General features: G+C 41.5%; 1 protein-coding gene across 1 annotated transcript in view; it reads right to left on the reverse strand.

Moving 5' to 3' along the window:
- The window catches only part of ELL2 (elongation factor for RNA polymerase II 2), a 58,605-nt gene that overhangs the window by 32,048 nt on the left and 8,204 nt on the right, over positions 1–18,353 (reverse strand). Inside the window, exons 2-4 of the mRNA XM_061622661.1 lie at positions 17,848–17,895; positions 5,101–5,222; positions 3,342–3,505 (exon numbers count right to left, since the gene is read on the reverse strand). Coding sequence (XP_061478645.1) covers positions 3,342–3,505; positions 5,101–5,222; positions 17,848–17,895 — 334 coding nt within the window. The remainder of the gene's footprint in view (positions 1–3,341; positions 3,506–5,100; positions 5,223–17,847; positions 17,896–18,353) is intronic.

The raw sequence follows: 18,353 nt of genomic DNA on the forward strand, positions 1-18,353 counted from the left end.
TATTGTTGCTACCTTTAACACCTAGGCCAGCCTTTCCCAACCAGTGTGCCTCCAGATGTTGTTGGACCACAATCCCCATCTTTCCTGACCATTGGCAATGCTGGCTGATGGGAGTTGTGGTCCAACAACATCTGGAGGCACACTGGTTGGGAAAGGCTGACCTACGCACTTAGGCCACATTCACACTGTACATTTATTCCACTATTATTCCATTTTAAACAGTCATGGTTTCCCCCAAAGAATTCTGGGAAGTGTAGTTTGTGAAGGATACTGAGAGTTATTAGGAAAGCCATAGTCCCCTTACAGGCCGGCAGTTCCCAGAGTTGTCTGGGGAAAAGGACTAACTGTTTAACTACTCCAGGAATAGTAGCTGTGTGAGGAGAATAGGGGTCTCCTAGCAACTCTCAACACCCTTCACAAACTACACTTCCCAGGATTCTTTGGGGGAAACCATGACTGTTTAAAGTGGAATAAATGTACAGTGTGAATGTGGCCTTAATATGTTGTTATAGTTGTGAAAAGTTGTGACTAGCAGAACTGCTGTTATCGCAGGACATAATTTTAATCCAGACATTTCTGTGTGTATTTTTACAGTTTTTTTTAAAGTACGTCTGAATATTATGGTTTAACTTTTTTTAATATGTGTGACAGAATACAAGTTGGCCATAATACTGTCTCAGCTAGTCTCTCTTCCTTCATTGTTTTTACTAGTGCCATCTAAAATCCTGTTAAAATACAACCGCCAACATGAATGTTGGGGGCTGGACTAGATGACCTCTGAAATACCTTCTAATTCGGATTCTATTATTTCAATGTACTGAGGCACTGCACCTTAGAATAAAAAAATTTAAAAACAGCAATTTGTATCTACTTCAGCAATCCTGACACACATTAGAAAATATTGCTAAAATTGTAACTATAGCATTCAGCAGAATACAGATGAACCTGACATTATGCCATCAAGTTTAATAATTCCATCACTACCAGACAGACGGTTATTCCCACAGCACAAATGTTTAACCATGGCTTACTCTCAAGCAATGTACTTTGGCGCTAGTCAACACACGCAGATGACAGTCAGCTACAATCCTATATACACTTATACATAGCAATAAGTCTCACTGAAGTCAACAGGCTGGATCCATATTTCTGATTGGCAGACTTTGTTCATGCTAAACGAAGGGAGACCAGGGTTCAAATCCCCCTACAATGGTAAACCCCCTCTGAACACTGCTTACCATGAAAACCCTATTCATAGGGTTGCCATAAGTCGGGATTGACTTGAGGGCAGTCCATTTCCATTTTCAAAGGAAGGGAGGGAAGGCAAATTTATGAATTCCTCCTTCCTCTTGAAAATCTGCTCAGGAGGGTTAAGAAACCCCATGAAGTGGTGTGAGACGCAGTTGCAGGGGAGGGGAGCAGGACTAAAAAGGGAAATTGGAGATAATTGGGAGCTTCTACTGGATCTCAGTCCATTCGTGAATGGGAGGGGTGAAGAGCCCTTGCATTTACAGAACAGCCAGTCTAGAACCAAACCAATTGTGCTTATTTCAGAGTACAAAATGCACAGAATTACACCTTGACAGAATTAAAGAGAGGTTATAGCTCTAGATAAAATCTACTTGTGTGGACATGATTTTAAATGCTTGCTTTAACGTCTGAAACCCATGCAAGCCATTTTGATCAGATCTGTAATACAGTAATACCTCAGTTAACAAATCCTCAAGGAAGAAGCTCCTTTTAACAAAATTAAAAGGGCGCACACTCTGACATAGTCAGAATGTGGCTCCTTGTCTACTGGACTCATGCATGGTTGGAATGGCACTCCTTGCCAGGTGGCACAGGAGTCTCTGCAGTAAACAGTGCTTTGGGTTTTGGAAACACTGTTTACTGCAGACATGTCTGCTTGAATGTAGGGGAGGATGGTGGAGAGAGACCAAGCACGGTGTGTGTGTGTGGCCCCTTGCCTGCCTGCTCAAGTGTATGGAGAGAACTGGGCTCAAAATCTTGCTATAGCAAGATGCTACATACATATAGCCAGTGTGGTGTAGTGGAGAAAGCCAGTGTGGTGTAGTGGTTAAGGTATTGGACTATGACCTGGGAGACCAGGGTTCGAATCCCCACACAGCCATGAAGCTCACTGGGTGACCTTGGGCCAGTCACTGCCTCCCAGCCTCATGAAAACCCTCTTCATAGGGTCGCCATAAGTTGGAATCGACTTGAAGGCAGTACATTTTTTATTTACATGATAAAAGAATAAAGGCAAGGCAGGCATCCCTTGATGTATTTTGAAAGCAGCCCTCAAGTGGTCTGTACACAAGGCTTATCTGATCTGGTTGTTTCATTTCAGACATGCGTATTGTCAGTTTTGAATAAAAAGTTTGCGAAATATTTGGAAAGACTCTTCCTTTTTGTGGTGTAGGAACCTGTCCCTATTCTTTCCATGTTTTCCTACCTCTGGTACCAAAGTTTCTGTTAAAGAAGTAATGTCTAAGAACACATGTACTTTGTTAACTGTGGTATTACTGTACCAGAGATTTACACAGGGAGATCAGAGCCAGTCTGAATATACACAGCAAGTATACCTACAGAATCCACGTTACAACAGCTATGTGGAAAAGCCCCACACAATGAGCATATGCATTGTTGATAGCAAACTGGTGCTGTATAACATCAGAAATGATGACAATGGCAAGGAAAACTCTGATGTAAGTAGCAAAACTGGTGAGCACAACTAGACAATGTTGCATAGTACAGAAGTCATATGTGTCAACTTCCTACAGAGTATATACTTAATGCTGGATGTTTGATTGTATGCACCAGTAAATTTAGACTTAGTTGGTCACAGTATTCAGAATGCAGCCTCCACTATTAGTAATGATTCCTCTGAGATCATGGCATGTTGTGCACACACCTAATTTGGCAATTAACAATGCTTTGTACAAACCCAATCATTATTCAATCTCAGTTGCCACTGGTTTTGGAATGGGAAAAAATGTGCCTTTTTCTACTATGGCACAGTATCAAGACTCTTCGGCATAGACACACACATATAGACACCCATCATCACCCAGAACAGACTGTTCAGATCCAGGTAGAACTTCACATGCAACATGCTTAAAATAATAGTGGAGATAGTAAACAGCCATGGCACAAAGCAACACTAAGATGGGGTGGGGAAACTACGGGCTGCATACAGACATATCATGCACAACCCTAGCAGTAGGAAGTGTCTGAAATCAGAGCTATAAGACTTTCTGAAGAAAGGCAACATTTTATACTTTAACTGTTAAAACAGTTAGCTACAGGCTATTATAGAAGGGGAAAAAATACAGTCATACCTACATATGGTCCACCAGGTTTTATGACCTTTGTACTTCGATTGCGAGACTCTTCTTCTGCTTGGGTCATACGTTCTCTAGTCATTTGGTAAGAATCATTTGTTGCACATACTGTAATTTTGTCCTGTATAAATCCCAGGCAACTGAGCTGTGAGGATCCAGTACTACGCAATAATGGAAAAATAAAATAAAACTTATTTAAAACATATTGAAAGTATATAGCATAACTAAGTCTGAAAAGATACTATTCAATTTCCTTCTGGCCATTTAAGGCCAAGTTATGAACTGTAAAAGATTAATCTGTTCGCTAGTAGTGTATAGAAATCTGTTTAAAACTCAAGCAACAACAAAAAACAACGCACCAATGTTTAGTTTATACAAACATGCAGTAAAATGAATTGACTTTGTTTGTTAAAGCAAGAGCAACAAATTTGGTGAAAAACATAGGAGCAGCCTTACTGGATCAGATAAAAAAAAATCCAGTCTAAATTCTTGTTTTATGTAGTGGCCAACCAGCTGCCTCTGGAAGCCCCATAATCAGGGCTAGAAAACAATAGCCCTCTCCTGCTGTTGACCCCTAGCACCTGATACTAGTCTAGTTTGCACATAATGCTCAACCATGGTTTAATGCTATGTGCATGAACGGGGTAGAGCCACCATGAACCCCGACCTGATACAATGTCCCTTCCTCCCAGGTGACCATCCTTAGCAGAAAGTGGGGGTGCAGAATTACTGAAATCTTCCTCTTGGCTATGGGGGAGAAAGAGAGAGGAATGAGAGCATGAGCCTAAGGCTCACAGTAGCTCTTCCCTGATCATGCCAAAGCTAAAACCATGGTTTGGCATGATGTGTGACCTGGCATGATGTGTTTCTACTGAGCTATGTACCATGAAGAAGAGTTCGAATAAGACTTAAGAACTACTCATGCTTTCTGTTAAAGGGTAATTAGATTTGATGTTTAAATTTACAGAATTGATCCTTAACATTTTTACTCAGAAATCAGTCCTGTTGAGTTTAGAGCTTGTTCCTTCTAAGTATGCACAGATGTGCACACTTAAAGTCCTCCATATCCCACCAACCCACAGTAATATTTATGGGTGCTTCAAGATCAAGAGTTTACAAAATGGCAAAGTGTGTGTACATATACAATTATCTGCTCAACCCCCTCTGATCATTAGATGAAGCAGTCTGGTGCTTACAGAAGCTGAAACCTCAAAAAGCAGTTTCTAAGAAGCCACAACTTTTTTTCCTGGTTCATACTGAAATTCTTTAATACACACAATGCATTTGTGCCAATAATACATAGTTAATAATTCCTTTCACTCCATCCTATGGCAAAGGCATGATTCACCAATAGCATCCTGGGTGCATTCTCCATTTTTACAGACTGAGTAATAAAAGTTCTTCCTGTTTGTTCTGTATTAAATATATGAGTTTTTTGATTATCTCTAAGAGTTACACATATATTCCTGCTACAAAGAAATTCTGTAACATAAATGGGGCAGGATACTTCAGCAGTTTATAGGATAAAAAGGGAAAGCCACGTCAAATAGCAGAAGGGGAACAAGATTCTTTCAATAAGATTATTTCCCACAGATAATTGCATTCTGCTGGAGACCATAGCAGGAGGCATTTTAAAGTAACGTTTAAATTAGGAGTGGGATTCTTCATCAATGGTTTATTTCAATTACTCTTCAGATCATGGCAGCAATTAAAAACAAAAAACAAACAATTTTATTTCCCCTTCCGAAAACATTACCTTGAAACTGTTTGCTGGACGCAGTCAAAGCTTCCCTGAGGATTATCTTTGCCAACATTTGACAAATAAAAATTAAAGGTATGCACTTCATTTGGGAGATCAGTTTTGGGAATCTTGACAAGCTGAAAAAGCAATCAAAATAAGGCTCACACATGCTTACTTTATTATTATTAATTATCTAAGATGGTACTTTTCCATAATCACAGCAAATCTGCAATGCAGGCCTTTTATTATTCTCATGTAACAGATGGCACTGCAACTGAAAGAAACTTGCCAAAGGGACACTCATTGGGTAATACCTAACCAAGGATGCAATCCAATACATGTCTACTCAGAAGCAAGCTCCCCCAGGGAAGTGTGTATTGGATTGCAAACCTTAGTCATATTTAGAGTAGGCCAACTGAAATCACTGGAATAGAGTTCATTGATTTCAAGAGGCGTATTCTGAGTATGACTAACACTGTATTGTACCCACAAAATCTAAGAAAAAACTGAAATTTAATCCCAGCTCTTCATATTTAAATTCACAAAAAGTGTCTTTTGGGGCACAAGGGCACTAATGAAATTGCTTTTGCATGTAGAGATGCTGCAGAATTCACAATTTAACTTCCCTTCACTGGTTTATTAATCCAGGCTAGGGCATACAACAAACTAGACAGTTCTAACTGTACCCTACTCCCTGGCCTCTACAGATACCAAACAGTATCATAGCCCTATATCCATCTTTACACAATTCATTTACATTCCCCTCTAATCCAAAAGACCCATCTGTAACAGGCTTCCTCCCCTTGTTTGACAAAAGGTCTGCAGCTACCATTGCAAAATTATCGGCTGTGGGGCACAGCAGTACGATGCCTGGCAGCTGGCCACTCAGCATTATCTACAAGCCCAGAGTATTTCATTTGGGTCCAGAGGTCCATTTTGGACTTGACATATTATATGTCCACTCCATTGCCAAGTAAGAGTTGCTAGGATTTTCTTCTTTTTAAAACCTGAACACATGGTTAGCATAAGACAGAGATAACTAAGGCCCAGATCCTGGCTAGCATAATTGTCAACTGCACCATTTTATTTTTAAAGGTTTTCCATGCAGTATATTTCATGGAATTATAGGCCAAGTAAGTTTGTATTCACAACAGAAGTTCAGTGGTGAAGACTTTTAATTTCATCCTGTCTTGCTCTGTAGCTGTTACTACACTATTTGCAATCAACAGATAAATAGCAAAAGATCCAAGAAGTGAAAATTATGTCAATTTAAACATGGATGTTCTGATAATCATGGGGGATTGGAATGCAAAAGTAGAGAACAGAGAAGAACTAGAAATTGTGGGACAATGGGGCTTAGGAGATAGAAATTAAGCAGAAGAGAGACTTATTAAATTCTGTGAAGCCAATTTGTTTCTTGCAAACACATTTTTTGAGCAACTGAAAAGATGACTGTACATGTGATCATCACGAAATGGTCAATATAGGAATCAAATTGATTATATAATTGGTAGCAGAAGATGGAGAAGTTCCATACTTTTTGCGAAAACAAGACCAGGAGCAGACTGTGGTACAGATCATGAAATAGAAGAGGACAACAAAAAAAGATAACAAGAGCCCTATTCCAAAAGATTAGAGAAATTAAAGGGAAATTTAAACCAAGAGTAGGGATGTTGAATAATCAACAGGGAAACATACTGATTGACTGAGATGAGATAAAAGGCAGATGAAAGCAATACACTGAAGAACTATATAAGAGATGCAAGGATGACAGACTCATTCATGGAGGAACCGCATGATGAAGAACCAGAAATTCTAGAATGTGAGGTGAAAGCTGATCTCAAAATACTTGGAAGAAACAAATCACCAGGAACAGATGGCATATCAATAGAATTGCTACAAGTTACTGAGACTGAATCTGTCCAAATTTTGACAAAAAATTGTCAACAAATGTGGAAACCTAAACAATGGCCCACAGACTGGAAGTGTTCTATATCCCAATTCCAAAGAAAGGGGATCCCAGGGAATGCAGTAATTATCAAACTATTGCCTTAATATCCCATGCAAGTAAAGTAATGCTCAAGATTCTACAACAAAGGCTCTTACCATATATGGAGCGAGAAACGCCAGACGCCCAAGCTGCCAGAGGCACCAGGGATCATATCGCAAACATATGTTGGATAACGGAACGGACCAGGAATTTCAGAAGAAAATCACCCTATGCTTTATAGATTACGGCAAAGCCTTTGATTGTGTAGATCATGAAAAACTATGGAATGCTTTAGAAGAAATGGGGGTGCCACAGTATCTGATTCTCCTGATGTGCAACCTATACTCTGGACAAGAGGCTACAGTAAGGACAAAATATGGAGAAACTGATTGGTTCCCCATCAGAAAGGGTGTGAGACAGGGGTGTATTTTATCACCCTTTTTGATTAATCTATATGCAGAACATATCATACAGAAAATGGGATTGGACTAAGATGGAGGTGTGAAAATAGGAGGGAAAAATACCAATGATTTAAGAAATGCAGACGATACCATACTACTAGCAGAAACCAGTAATGATTTGAAACAAATGCTGATGAAAGTTAAAGAGAAAAGCACAAAAGTAGGACTGCAGCTGAATGTCAAGAAGGCTAAAGTAATGACAACAGAAGATCTATGTAACTTTAAAGTTGACAATGGGGACATTGAACTTGTCAAGGATTATCAATACCTTGGCACAGTCGTTAACCAAAATGGAGACAATAGTCAAGAAATTAGAAGAAAGCTAGGACTGGGACGGCCAGCTATGAGAGAACTAGAAAAGGTCCTCAAATGCAAACATGTATCACCGAACACTAAAGTCAGGATCATTCAGACCATAGTATTCCTGATCTCTATGTATGGATGTGAAAGCTGGACAGGGAAAAAAGTGGGTAAGAGAAAAATCAACTCATTTGAAATGTGGTGTTGGAGGAGAGCTTTGCAGATACCATGGACCGTGAAAAAGACAAATTGGGTGTTAGAACACATTAAACCAGAACTATCATTAGAAGCTAAAATGATGAAACTGAGGTTATCATACTTTGGACACATCATGAGAAGACAGGATTCACTAGAAAAGACCATAATGCTGGGAAAAACAGAAGGGAGTAGAAAAAGAGGAAGGCCAAACAAGAGATGGGTTGATTCCATAAAGGAAGCCACAGACCTGAACTTACAAAATCTGAACAGGGTGGTTTATAACGGATGCTATTAGAGGTCGCTGATTCATAGGGTCGCCATAAGTCATAATCGACTTGAAGGCACGTAACAACAACAACAATGGATACTTGCCCTCAAGAGCAAAAATTCCACAGTTTTAATCAAACATTTTGAAAGTGGGTTCACAAGTAAACTTGCTGCTAAAGTTAGCTTTAAAATCACTCTCAGGACCCAGTAACTTCTATGAATAGCTTTTGTATAAAAGCATAATGGGACCACCATAATGCAGCTATGCTGTTCCACTGCTGCCAACTGATATTGTATTCTGGCAGAGATTATAAAGAATTGCACTGTGCCAGTACAGATAACCTATGCAAAAGAAGAGAGGAGAAAGCACTCTGTCATGTGGCCCACTATATAAAGGCAGACCTTATGGGGTGAATATTTTTCAGTAGGCAAGTGACACTAGAAAATGGCTAAATAAATTAAGCAAAAAGGGTCCATTTCAAAGTATGCCCACATTCAACGAGAGTGATCTCTACAATGGTTTCTTCCACACATGGGAATGCTGTTCAACAGGTACCAACAGGGTACTAACACTCACACCCAATAACTAGACGTGTGCACCTAAGCACAGCTTTGTGGGAAGACTATGCACAATCCTGGACACTAAGAGAGAGGCAGGAAAAGAGCTGGTGAAAGGGAGACACTAGATTCACTCTGGGTGCTCCCCTTCTTTAGCAAAACAGACAACAGGTGTGGAATAGGTCCCTTTCTTTGGAGCAACAGGTATGAAGTATTCACCCAGAGTCCCCTCACGGTGCAGATATGCTATAAGGGTGAGTGGGGGTGGAACAGGGTCTGGGAGCCTTCTGAACTTCAGCTTCAAACTATTCTATGAGAATACAAGCACAACGGTGGTCACATAGTCTTCTATGCGTGTGGCTCTTTGCCTTGGAGCCTTTGTACAGTTCTCCGACCTGAAAATATTTTGCTTGCATGCAACCCATTTTTTTAAAAACCTATCCTTGCATTAGACTCCATTCCATTCAATATTAAGACTGTAGGTTATTTTTTAAAATAACTGGGGTCTGTGTTAGGATCAAAAGGTGATATAAAATGCTTTTATAAAACAGAATTATAAATAAATAATTGTACTAATCTGTTTAAATTTAAACAGGTTCTTCAATACATTGATATTTAGGTGGTTAAATGGTTTTGCTCCTGTAACATTTATAATTCTAAAATTTTATGGGTAATTGCCATTGTGGTGTAGTGAATAGAGTTTTGAACTAGGACCTGGGAGATGAGGGTTCAAATCCCTACCCAGTCATGATTCTCACTGGGTGACATTGGACTAATCACTGTCACTTAGCCTAACTTACCTCACAGGGTTATTGTGAGCATAACACGGGGAGGGGAGAGAAATCATGTACGCCACCTTAAACTAACCACGTATGCCACCTTAAACTCATTGGAGGAAAGATTGGATGTAAATGTAATAATAAAGACCATGAAAATGCATAGAACAGCTGCAATCCTAACCCACCTAATGTTGCTGGGGTGTGTGTGAGGATGGTGCACAGGCAGAGGCCAGCAGAGAGAGGCCACTGGCTGGGAAGGGTCCCAGCTGCATCTTAATGGAACGGAAACTACCGTCCTGGTTCTCCCACTGGCAATAGCAAGCAGAGAGCCACAAAATGGATGTAGGGTGGGGAACTGGTAGCTTTGAATCTGCTGGATCCAAAATTCTCTGGATCCCTGAGGAACCAATCCTCAGACCCCTCAGTTAACCAGTCTGGAGCTGGCATAGTGAAGAACCTCCCTGGCAGGGCATGAGTCAATACGGCTTGGTATGTGGCAATAGATCTGCCACTTTGCTTTCCCTTGACCCCAATAGGATTGCTTTGTTACTATAATTTCAAACAATACACAGAAGAAAATGAAGGTTTGCCACTAACTAAATATTCTAGAGGGAGCTGCAGCAAACCATAGCTCTTATTTCTGTACCCATAAGCAACATATGCTTGCAAACTCATATTGATTATAAACATTTTACATTTTTAAAGTGTACATCCAATGGATGTGTTCCAGCAGGGTGGTGAGAAGATGACATTTCACCATGAGTGCATATTTTCAGCCCACTTCTCAATTAAGCTCCTTCTGCCTCCCATAAAACTGTTCCCAGAGATCAGAGGGCCTTTTATGCAACTATGACAAAAGTGGAAAAATTGTCTGTGTGAAATAACACACTATAACTGATACAATTTAGCATTAAGGTAACTTAAGAGCTTATGTGGAATTTGCACTCCAAGAAGCCATCTAAGGACCTCTTTCCATTCTGCTTCCTAAAGGTAATCATGGAAGGGTTCAAGTTATTTCCATGTTCATAGACATTTTTCCATAAACAAGGAAGAGCAAGCAATAACTTAGGTGCAATCCAAGTCCTATTCGTGACAGGCTGAAAGGTGGTGGATGTGGCAGACCTCTGGTGGAGCTGGCAGCCTCCCGGCGCCGCAGGGCTCCACCAGCAGAAACCCCCATCCTGGCTGAGCCATGGTGCTGTCAGGACCCTGCTGGCACCGCCAGGGGTCCGCCAGGGATGGCCAGCCCAGCAGATAGATAGAGAGCCAACGGAAACCAGTGGTAATCCCAAAAACGTGGCATTCTGGGGAGGAGCTGCACGTGGGACATCCAAGTTCCTCTCAGAGCACTCCTGTGGGTCCCAATCCCCACAAAAATTCTGCTGGCTAAAAGGCCGGTGCAGTAAAAATATTCCCATGGCAGTCTATGGGGACTGTTTACTCCTAGTAGGCCTATTCGTGTGAGCTGACTCTTCCCTGCCAGCTCCCATGCACAGCTCCTGGCAGAGCCCCTGCTCCGCCGGCATGGCAGTTCCCAACCAGGGAATGGATGGTGCCGGCTTTCCACTGGCTCCTCCTCTGCTGCCCCCCCCCCGGCTCCCCATCATTTGGATTGCGCTGCCCATGTGCTTGTTTATGAAGTCCCATACAAATTGGATCTAACACATGCAAGTGAATGATTCAGTCCCTATGTTCCTTTGCACTCAGCTTGTAGGGAAGCACCCTATGTGTCTGCCTACCTCCCGCCCACTTGGAGACTTACTAAAGCCCAGACCTAAACATCATCTGGAAGTATTTTTTATTTGGAACTAGCAGCTTTGTACCCAGCATTGCTCAGGAATTCTAGGAAACCCACACATCAGGGCAGTTTTAAAATCAGTGATTAAAATCAGTGTTGAAAGGTTCCGCCCATCACCTTGATTCAAAGTGGCATCCAACTATATCCAAACATAGACAAAAGCCTGCTCCTTGATCTCAAGATACCTTAAGAGATGTCAAATGCATACCAAACACACAGAAGAGAGAGGGTGAGAATCCACTGTGAAATCCCTTAAAACTGTAATCCTCTACTCATTTACCTGGGAGTAAGCCCCCATGTACTCAAGGGGACTTACCTCTGAGTAGACATGTACAGGATTGAACCCAGGCTTGTGTTTAGATGGGAAGGGCCACAGCTAAGTGAAAGGACATATGCTTTGTATGCATAAGGTCACATGTTCAATCTCCATTTCCAGGAAGGGCTGCAAGAACCCTGTTTGAGATCCTGCAGAGCTATGGCTGGTTAACACAGACAATACTGCACCAGGTGGACATATTCATAAACAAACTGGGCAGGGGGGGGGACACAGATGCATGTTGTGAATATGCTCCCGACAGTCTCACGTCAGTAAAGAAATTTTCAGAAGTATATCCTTTAGCAAAAGAAAGGCAACATTTCTTATTTTTCTGCCAGGCACAAACAAATTGGGCAGTTGGGGCTGAAGTAACAGCAAAAATGAAGTAGTTTGCCAGTCACCACATTACAGGGACTTTCACACATCTCTTCTTTAATTGCAGTAGTACAGTGAACTGACCCTTGCAATGGAAGGTGCAATTTTCAACAAGCTTTTAATTTTTAATAGGAGTAGCATTGCCAACGATAATCTTAGGTATGATGGCCAAACAGCATGTGAAATTCTTCAGATGTATATTATTTGCCACTGACATTAATCCATGTCAGCTGAAACAGAATGGTTCATTAGGGCTATTCTCAAATATCTACTCATGTTTTTTAAAATCCTGGTTGTACTGAGACTTCTGATATTTCGGTAACTACAGGGCAACCCAGTCCTTAAAAACTGGTCTTGAAAACTATTAAAACTCTGAAGATTAGGCAGTAAAACAGCAGATGGCATCTTTGTAAACAGATTATCAGTGAATCTGTCAGTTCTGAGGAAGACATATAGGTACTGTGGGCTGCTCAGTTTAGCTGACAGACTGATGTGGTTAAACAATAACCAGGATGTGCTAACAGATAGACAGACAGAAAGGTAAATGCCTTCAACTTCAGGCCCAATGCAAAATATAAGATTAAAAGGAACAGAAAAGGAAAATACTTGCCAACAGTCAAGTGGCTAATGGACAAGCTGACTGGTAGCTACCCTGCATGCTAAAATTTGTGATGCATATTCACAAAATCCCACAGGCTTGTGTGAAGAATTCCTAGAAATAACCAATATGAAACACTATTCTTTATTAAGAACATAAGAACAGCCTGCTGGATCACGCTACTGGCCCATCTAGTCCAGCTTCCTGTTTTCACAGTGGCCAACCCGGACGTCTATGGGAAGCCTGCAAGCAGGGCCTGAGTGCAAGAGCACTCTCTCCTCCTGTGATTTCTAGCAACTGGTATGTTGGGCTGGTGACCAGTAGGCATTACTGTCTCTAGTAGTTTTCCATGAAGCCTGCAAGTGTGAAGACGTAACTGTGGTTAAGGGGGAGTTATGTCTATGCTCTGTCTGGGAACGGACGGCCAGGGCCGTTGCTATGGAAGCCATCTGATAGCGACTGGGAAAGTTCTAACAGAGTCTGTGTGTTGTCGTTCTTCTGAATTATGCCTCTGAGCTGAGAGGCTGTCTTTTGTGTTTATCTATGGAGAGAGATGTACCAGAAGGGGGGTGAGAAGAATCTCTACATGTATTTACTCTTAAGCCTCTGGCCATAATGTCTTTCAATAAAGACTCTTAACATGCTCTGAAGAAGTTTCTTGCTCAACTTAACTCCAACATAATGTATGCTGTTTCACACAACAACGCACACACGCCAACAGTGGTAGCAGAGGATGGTTGCGCTCCACAGCGCATTACACCGGAGTAAGTTGCTGGTCTGAACAGCAGATGGAGTTCCAGAGAGGGCAGCTTGATTGATTGAACCAGACGGAGGTGAGCAACATGGCTGTAAACCTGTCTGGGGAGGCTTGCCGATGGAACGACTTAATGAAAAGAATTTTGCCAGCTGGAAGCCGAGGATGAGGGCTTTGCTGATAACAGAGGATTTATGGGACGTGATTGAAGAAAAAACCCCGGCGGTACTGACCGCGGCCTGGAAGCGTTGAGACCAGAGGGCGCAGGCGTTTATAATTCTGGCTCTATCGGATTCTCAACTGATGTGTGTGAGAGATGAGCCGTCGGCTAAAAAGATGTGGGACGCGTTGCAGGAATTGTCCCAGGAATGGCAGCGGAGGCAGAAGGCGCTGAGAGCCCAGCCGGTGGAAGCTGTCAGAAGCAAGGAGGAGAAATGTGCCGAACCGGAGCAGGCTGCCGAAAGCAGACAGGAAAACAAGCGGGAGCAGCAGCGGCTGAAGTCTTGTTTTGCCTGTGGGGCCCGTGGGCATCTCCGTAAAGATTGTGCAATCAAGCGAAACTCCAGGGACGGAGGCTTGAAGCAGGGCAGTGTGAACTTTGTTTGTAAACAGAAGTCTAAAGACTTGGAACAAATTAACTTTATTGTCGACAGCGGAGCAAGCCATATATTAATCAAAGACAGGAGTCTGTTTTACACGTCTACAGATGAGCAGGACTTTGTTTTACTTGCTGATGGATCACGGAAATCTGTAAAAGCATGTGGTCTGGTGAAATTTGACAAGCTTGGCATAATGACAGACTGTTTGTTCGTTCTGGACTTGGCTCATAATATTTTATCAGTGGGCAAACTGGTGAGTTGTAATTATTCAATTTTGTTTCACAAATACCAATGTTTTGTAATGAGGGGAGATCAAGTGTGCATGCAGGGAAGCCTTGATGATTCACAGTTTAAAATGTCCATGGGTGTGAAGTGTGCTGATGCCTTGAGTTTAATGAGGCGGAAAGGGAATGACCGCCAGAGCTGTAAGAAGACAGCTGTTAAAAGCACACAGCCACAGTATTCATGTAATGCAGTCAGGCTGATGCCTGAAAGAGTGCATCGCAGCCGAGTTTACAAGCCACAGGGTAAGAGACATGGCAAACGTGCACCTAGAGCACAAGAAATTGCATATTTCAAAGTTTGGTGTCCAGAAACACAGCAGTTAATTCTGAGCAGAAGCATTAAAGTCTCAGAAAAGCCTTGGGATCAAAGGGAGACAGTCCTTCTTACAGGAACAAATGAAACACGAACACAATCACAGAAATTTAAGCCAGATGTTGACATTAAAGTGGAAGGTACACAAATACCTCTCAGAGATGCTTTGAATGAGCTCATTTCTGGAAAACGCAGATCAAAGAAACGAAAAGCTGAGGAAATGGAAGCTCCTGCGCAGGTTGTGCCAAGTACAAGCACAAATGGGGGGGCAGAGAGAGCCGAGGCTCTGGTTCCTTTAAGACGCTCCACGAGAGCGAATTTAGGCAAACCGCCTGACAGATTTACTGTGGGATTAATAACAAGTCCTGGCATGAATAAAGTTGTAGACATGGATCCTGAGACACTTTATTTGACATGTGTTGAACCAAAGTTTGATTGAACAACGTTTTAGCTAAATGTACAGAGAGTTTCTGAAATGTACTGCTATGTACTGAGATGTAAGTTTGAACTGTACTGAACTGAAAGTGCAATGTACTGAAATGTATTGCAAGAGGTATTGTAGAAATGTATGACTGTATGATTATGTATTATGGAGATGTATTTCATGTGTATTTTGCAGTCTTAATGGAAAAAAGGGAAGCTGTTGGGCTGGTGACCAGTAGGCATTACTGTCTCTAGTAGTTTTCCATGAAGCCTGCAAGTGTGAAGACGTAACTGTGGTTAAGGGGGAGTTATGTCTATGCCCTGTCTGGGAACGGACGGCCAGGGCCGTTGCTATGGAAGCCATCTGATAGCGACTGGGAAAGTTCTAACAGAGTCTGTGTGTTGTCGTTCTTCTGAATTATGCCTCTGAGCTGAGAGGCTGTCTTTTGTGTTTATCTATGGAGAGAGATGTACCAGAAGGGGGGTGAGAAGAATCTCTACATGTATTTACTCTTAAGCCTCTGGCCTTAATGTCTTTCAATAAAGACTCTTAACATGCTCTGGAGAAGTTTCTTGCTCAACTTAACTCCAACGTAATGTATGCTGTTTCACACAACAACGCACACACGCCAACATGGTATTCAGAAGCAAGCCGCTTCTGACCAAGTTCAGTGCAAGCATGGGTATGGGAGGAGAGGAAGAAGGGGAGGATAAAATAATGACTTATTTTCTTAGCGTCCACAACTACTATAAGAAGTAACCACAGAAAGCATCTACAGCCATAGTATCAAAATGCCCTGTAGTTGGTTTTAAATTATGATCTATATTGTTGTAACAAGTGCTAGAGATCAGAGAAAGCCATTTGCCTACTGCAGGGGTAGCCAACGTGATTCCCTCCATATGTTATTAGACTAAAACTCCCATTGTTCCTTACCATTGGCAATGCTGGCTGGGGCTGATGCAAGCTGTAGTCCAACAACACCTGGAGGGCACCATGTTGGCTACTCCAGATCAATGAATAACCACCATCTGAGATGTCACTTCTCAGCCAAGAATTTACATTAAATTGAAGTATCATGAACACTAAGAAGCGTGCTGATTAGATCTTCTGTCACCAAGTAGCCTCCCATCCAAGCACTGACCTGACCCAGATGTGCCTTGGAAATGTACACTAAAAAAAGTTTTAAAAAGTCTACGCTCAATATCATTAAGAGCAAACTCACTTACCTCCCCACATCTCCAAAAAAAAAATTTTTTTTTTGCTTTATACATCCATTTTTAATGTAGTAACCTTTCCATCCTACTAAGCGAAAGCATCTAGCCATCTCTCCCAGGTCTATCTTTCCACATTTCCAAAAAGGCTTAGGGGAAAGCATTATAGTGAAGAGATTAGGTGACATATGGACAATGGAAAAGGCACTTTCACATATTTTCCCAACAATACACACTCACTATGTCTTCCAAAACATGTTTACATGTTATGTTTTTATGCCAGTCTGCCCTGTGAGTGCTAGTCTACCCTGTGACAGCCAGTCTAATGTTCCCTGGAAAGTCAGTTTATGGAAGCACTCCATACCGGAAGAGAGAAACTGTGTGGAGAAGGGGTGAGGAGAGACACAAAACAAGTTTTGCTCACTGTTTGGGGGCAAGAACTACAACTTTCTCTACAGTTTAATGAACTTCCCTGAGCTTAGGCTGTGGTCAATCCTTGCTACAACCAATGTGGATATCAGAACATGTCTGCTTAAGTACCAACAGCATTAGGTCATCTCCTGTCGTATCTAAAACATATTCTTTTTGTGACGTGCAAGCACGAGGATGGGGGTGGGGGAGGCAGAAGGAAAATATTCAAATCAACAGATCCCACAAGATGGGATTTTTCAGTGAAGTAGGATAAACAAATAAAGGCTCTGAACAGCATTCTGAAAACAATTAGAATTCAGTCAAGTTTATTTCTAGAGTACTTGCTGCTAGGGAATTCTATGTAAGCTATTGACAGAGTTCTCCTTGGTGGCCCAGCTCTCTACTCCTACGGCCACACAATTTTTTTCTGCTGAAAAATAGTAATCTTAGTGATAGGCAATACATGCTCACCATAGCATGTGAAGCATGGCACCAATGTTCTTTATGCTGTCTGAATGATGTAAAATTTCATGTGAAATATTACCGTGAACAGAATATTCTTTAAGGAGGAAGACAGGGAGAAAACAGTATAGGCTACAGAAGGCTTCAAACCATCAAGAAGAGGCCCATCATTTTCCTATCACAAATACTGCTCTCCCAAGAAAACTCACTAAACAATTTGGCTGCATTTATTTTAATATTCTTAATGCAAGGTTTTCAAGGTGACTTTCAAATAATCAGTAAAATTACTCTCGCAGTCAGTTAAAATTACCAAGATAGTCAAACTCAGTAGCAACATCTGAAACAGAAAGTTCACAACCCTCTTGAAACTATGTTGAATTTGTAATAAAGTGAAGCAGATCTCCCTAAAGCAGGACATTTCATATCTGGAATGCCGTATGGAGAAAATTCTACCCCATACATTCGAAGGCATGGCTGGGAACATGGGAAAAAGATTCACCTATTGATCTCAACAAGGAAGGACAAGAGGAGGCTCAAATGCATAGTATGTACACATGACTGCTCACTACATAAAATAATCTAACATTGCATAAAACGGAATTATATCCACCATCTGCTTTTATTAACACCTAAATAGTTATTTTTAAAGAAGGTAAATACTCACCCCTTGGAGCCCTTGAAATTGGATGGAAGGTCGAGAAGGAATCAGATTCTGAAGAAAAATAAGGAACAGTGAACACTCAAGGAAAAAAGAATCACAGCTACTTAAACAATCATTTAAAGTATTTTATTAATCTAGAATTATGATTGTAATTATTATAAGAAGAATCCAGAAAATACATATTGTGTCTCAACATGGCTGCACTCAGACACAATGCTAAACTATGGCTCAGCATTACGAGAACAAGCTGCAGTGAGCCTTGGGTTTGTGCCAGCCATCCCCACCTCTCATGTGGCTAGGAAGACTTCTGCAGCATTTGCTTTCTGTTTCTTGAATCTTGACTTCCATAGCATCCAAACCTAGGATCACGGTTTATCCGCATCTACAGTCAGTTTGAAACAAGGTAACTTTAAAACACGGCTCCCCCATCTGGCCTCACAGGAAGAGGAAGCAAATCTGGAGCTCACTGGAGCTCATTCATATAGTGCCAAACCATGGCTCAGTCCTAC

The sequence above is a fragment of the Rhineura floridana genome, chromosome 1 (assembly GCF_030035675.1).
Source record: "Rhineura floridana isolate rRhiFlo1 chromosome 1, rRhiFlo1.hap2, whole genome shotgun sequence".
In the NCBI taxonomy this organism is placed as follows: Eukaryota; Metazoa; Chordata; class Lepidosauria; order Squamata; family Rhineuridae; genus Rhineura; species Rhineura floridana.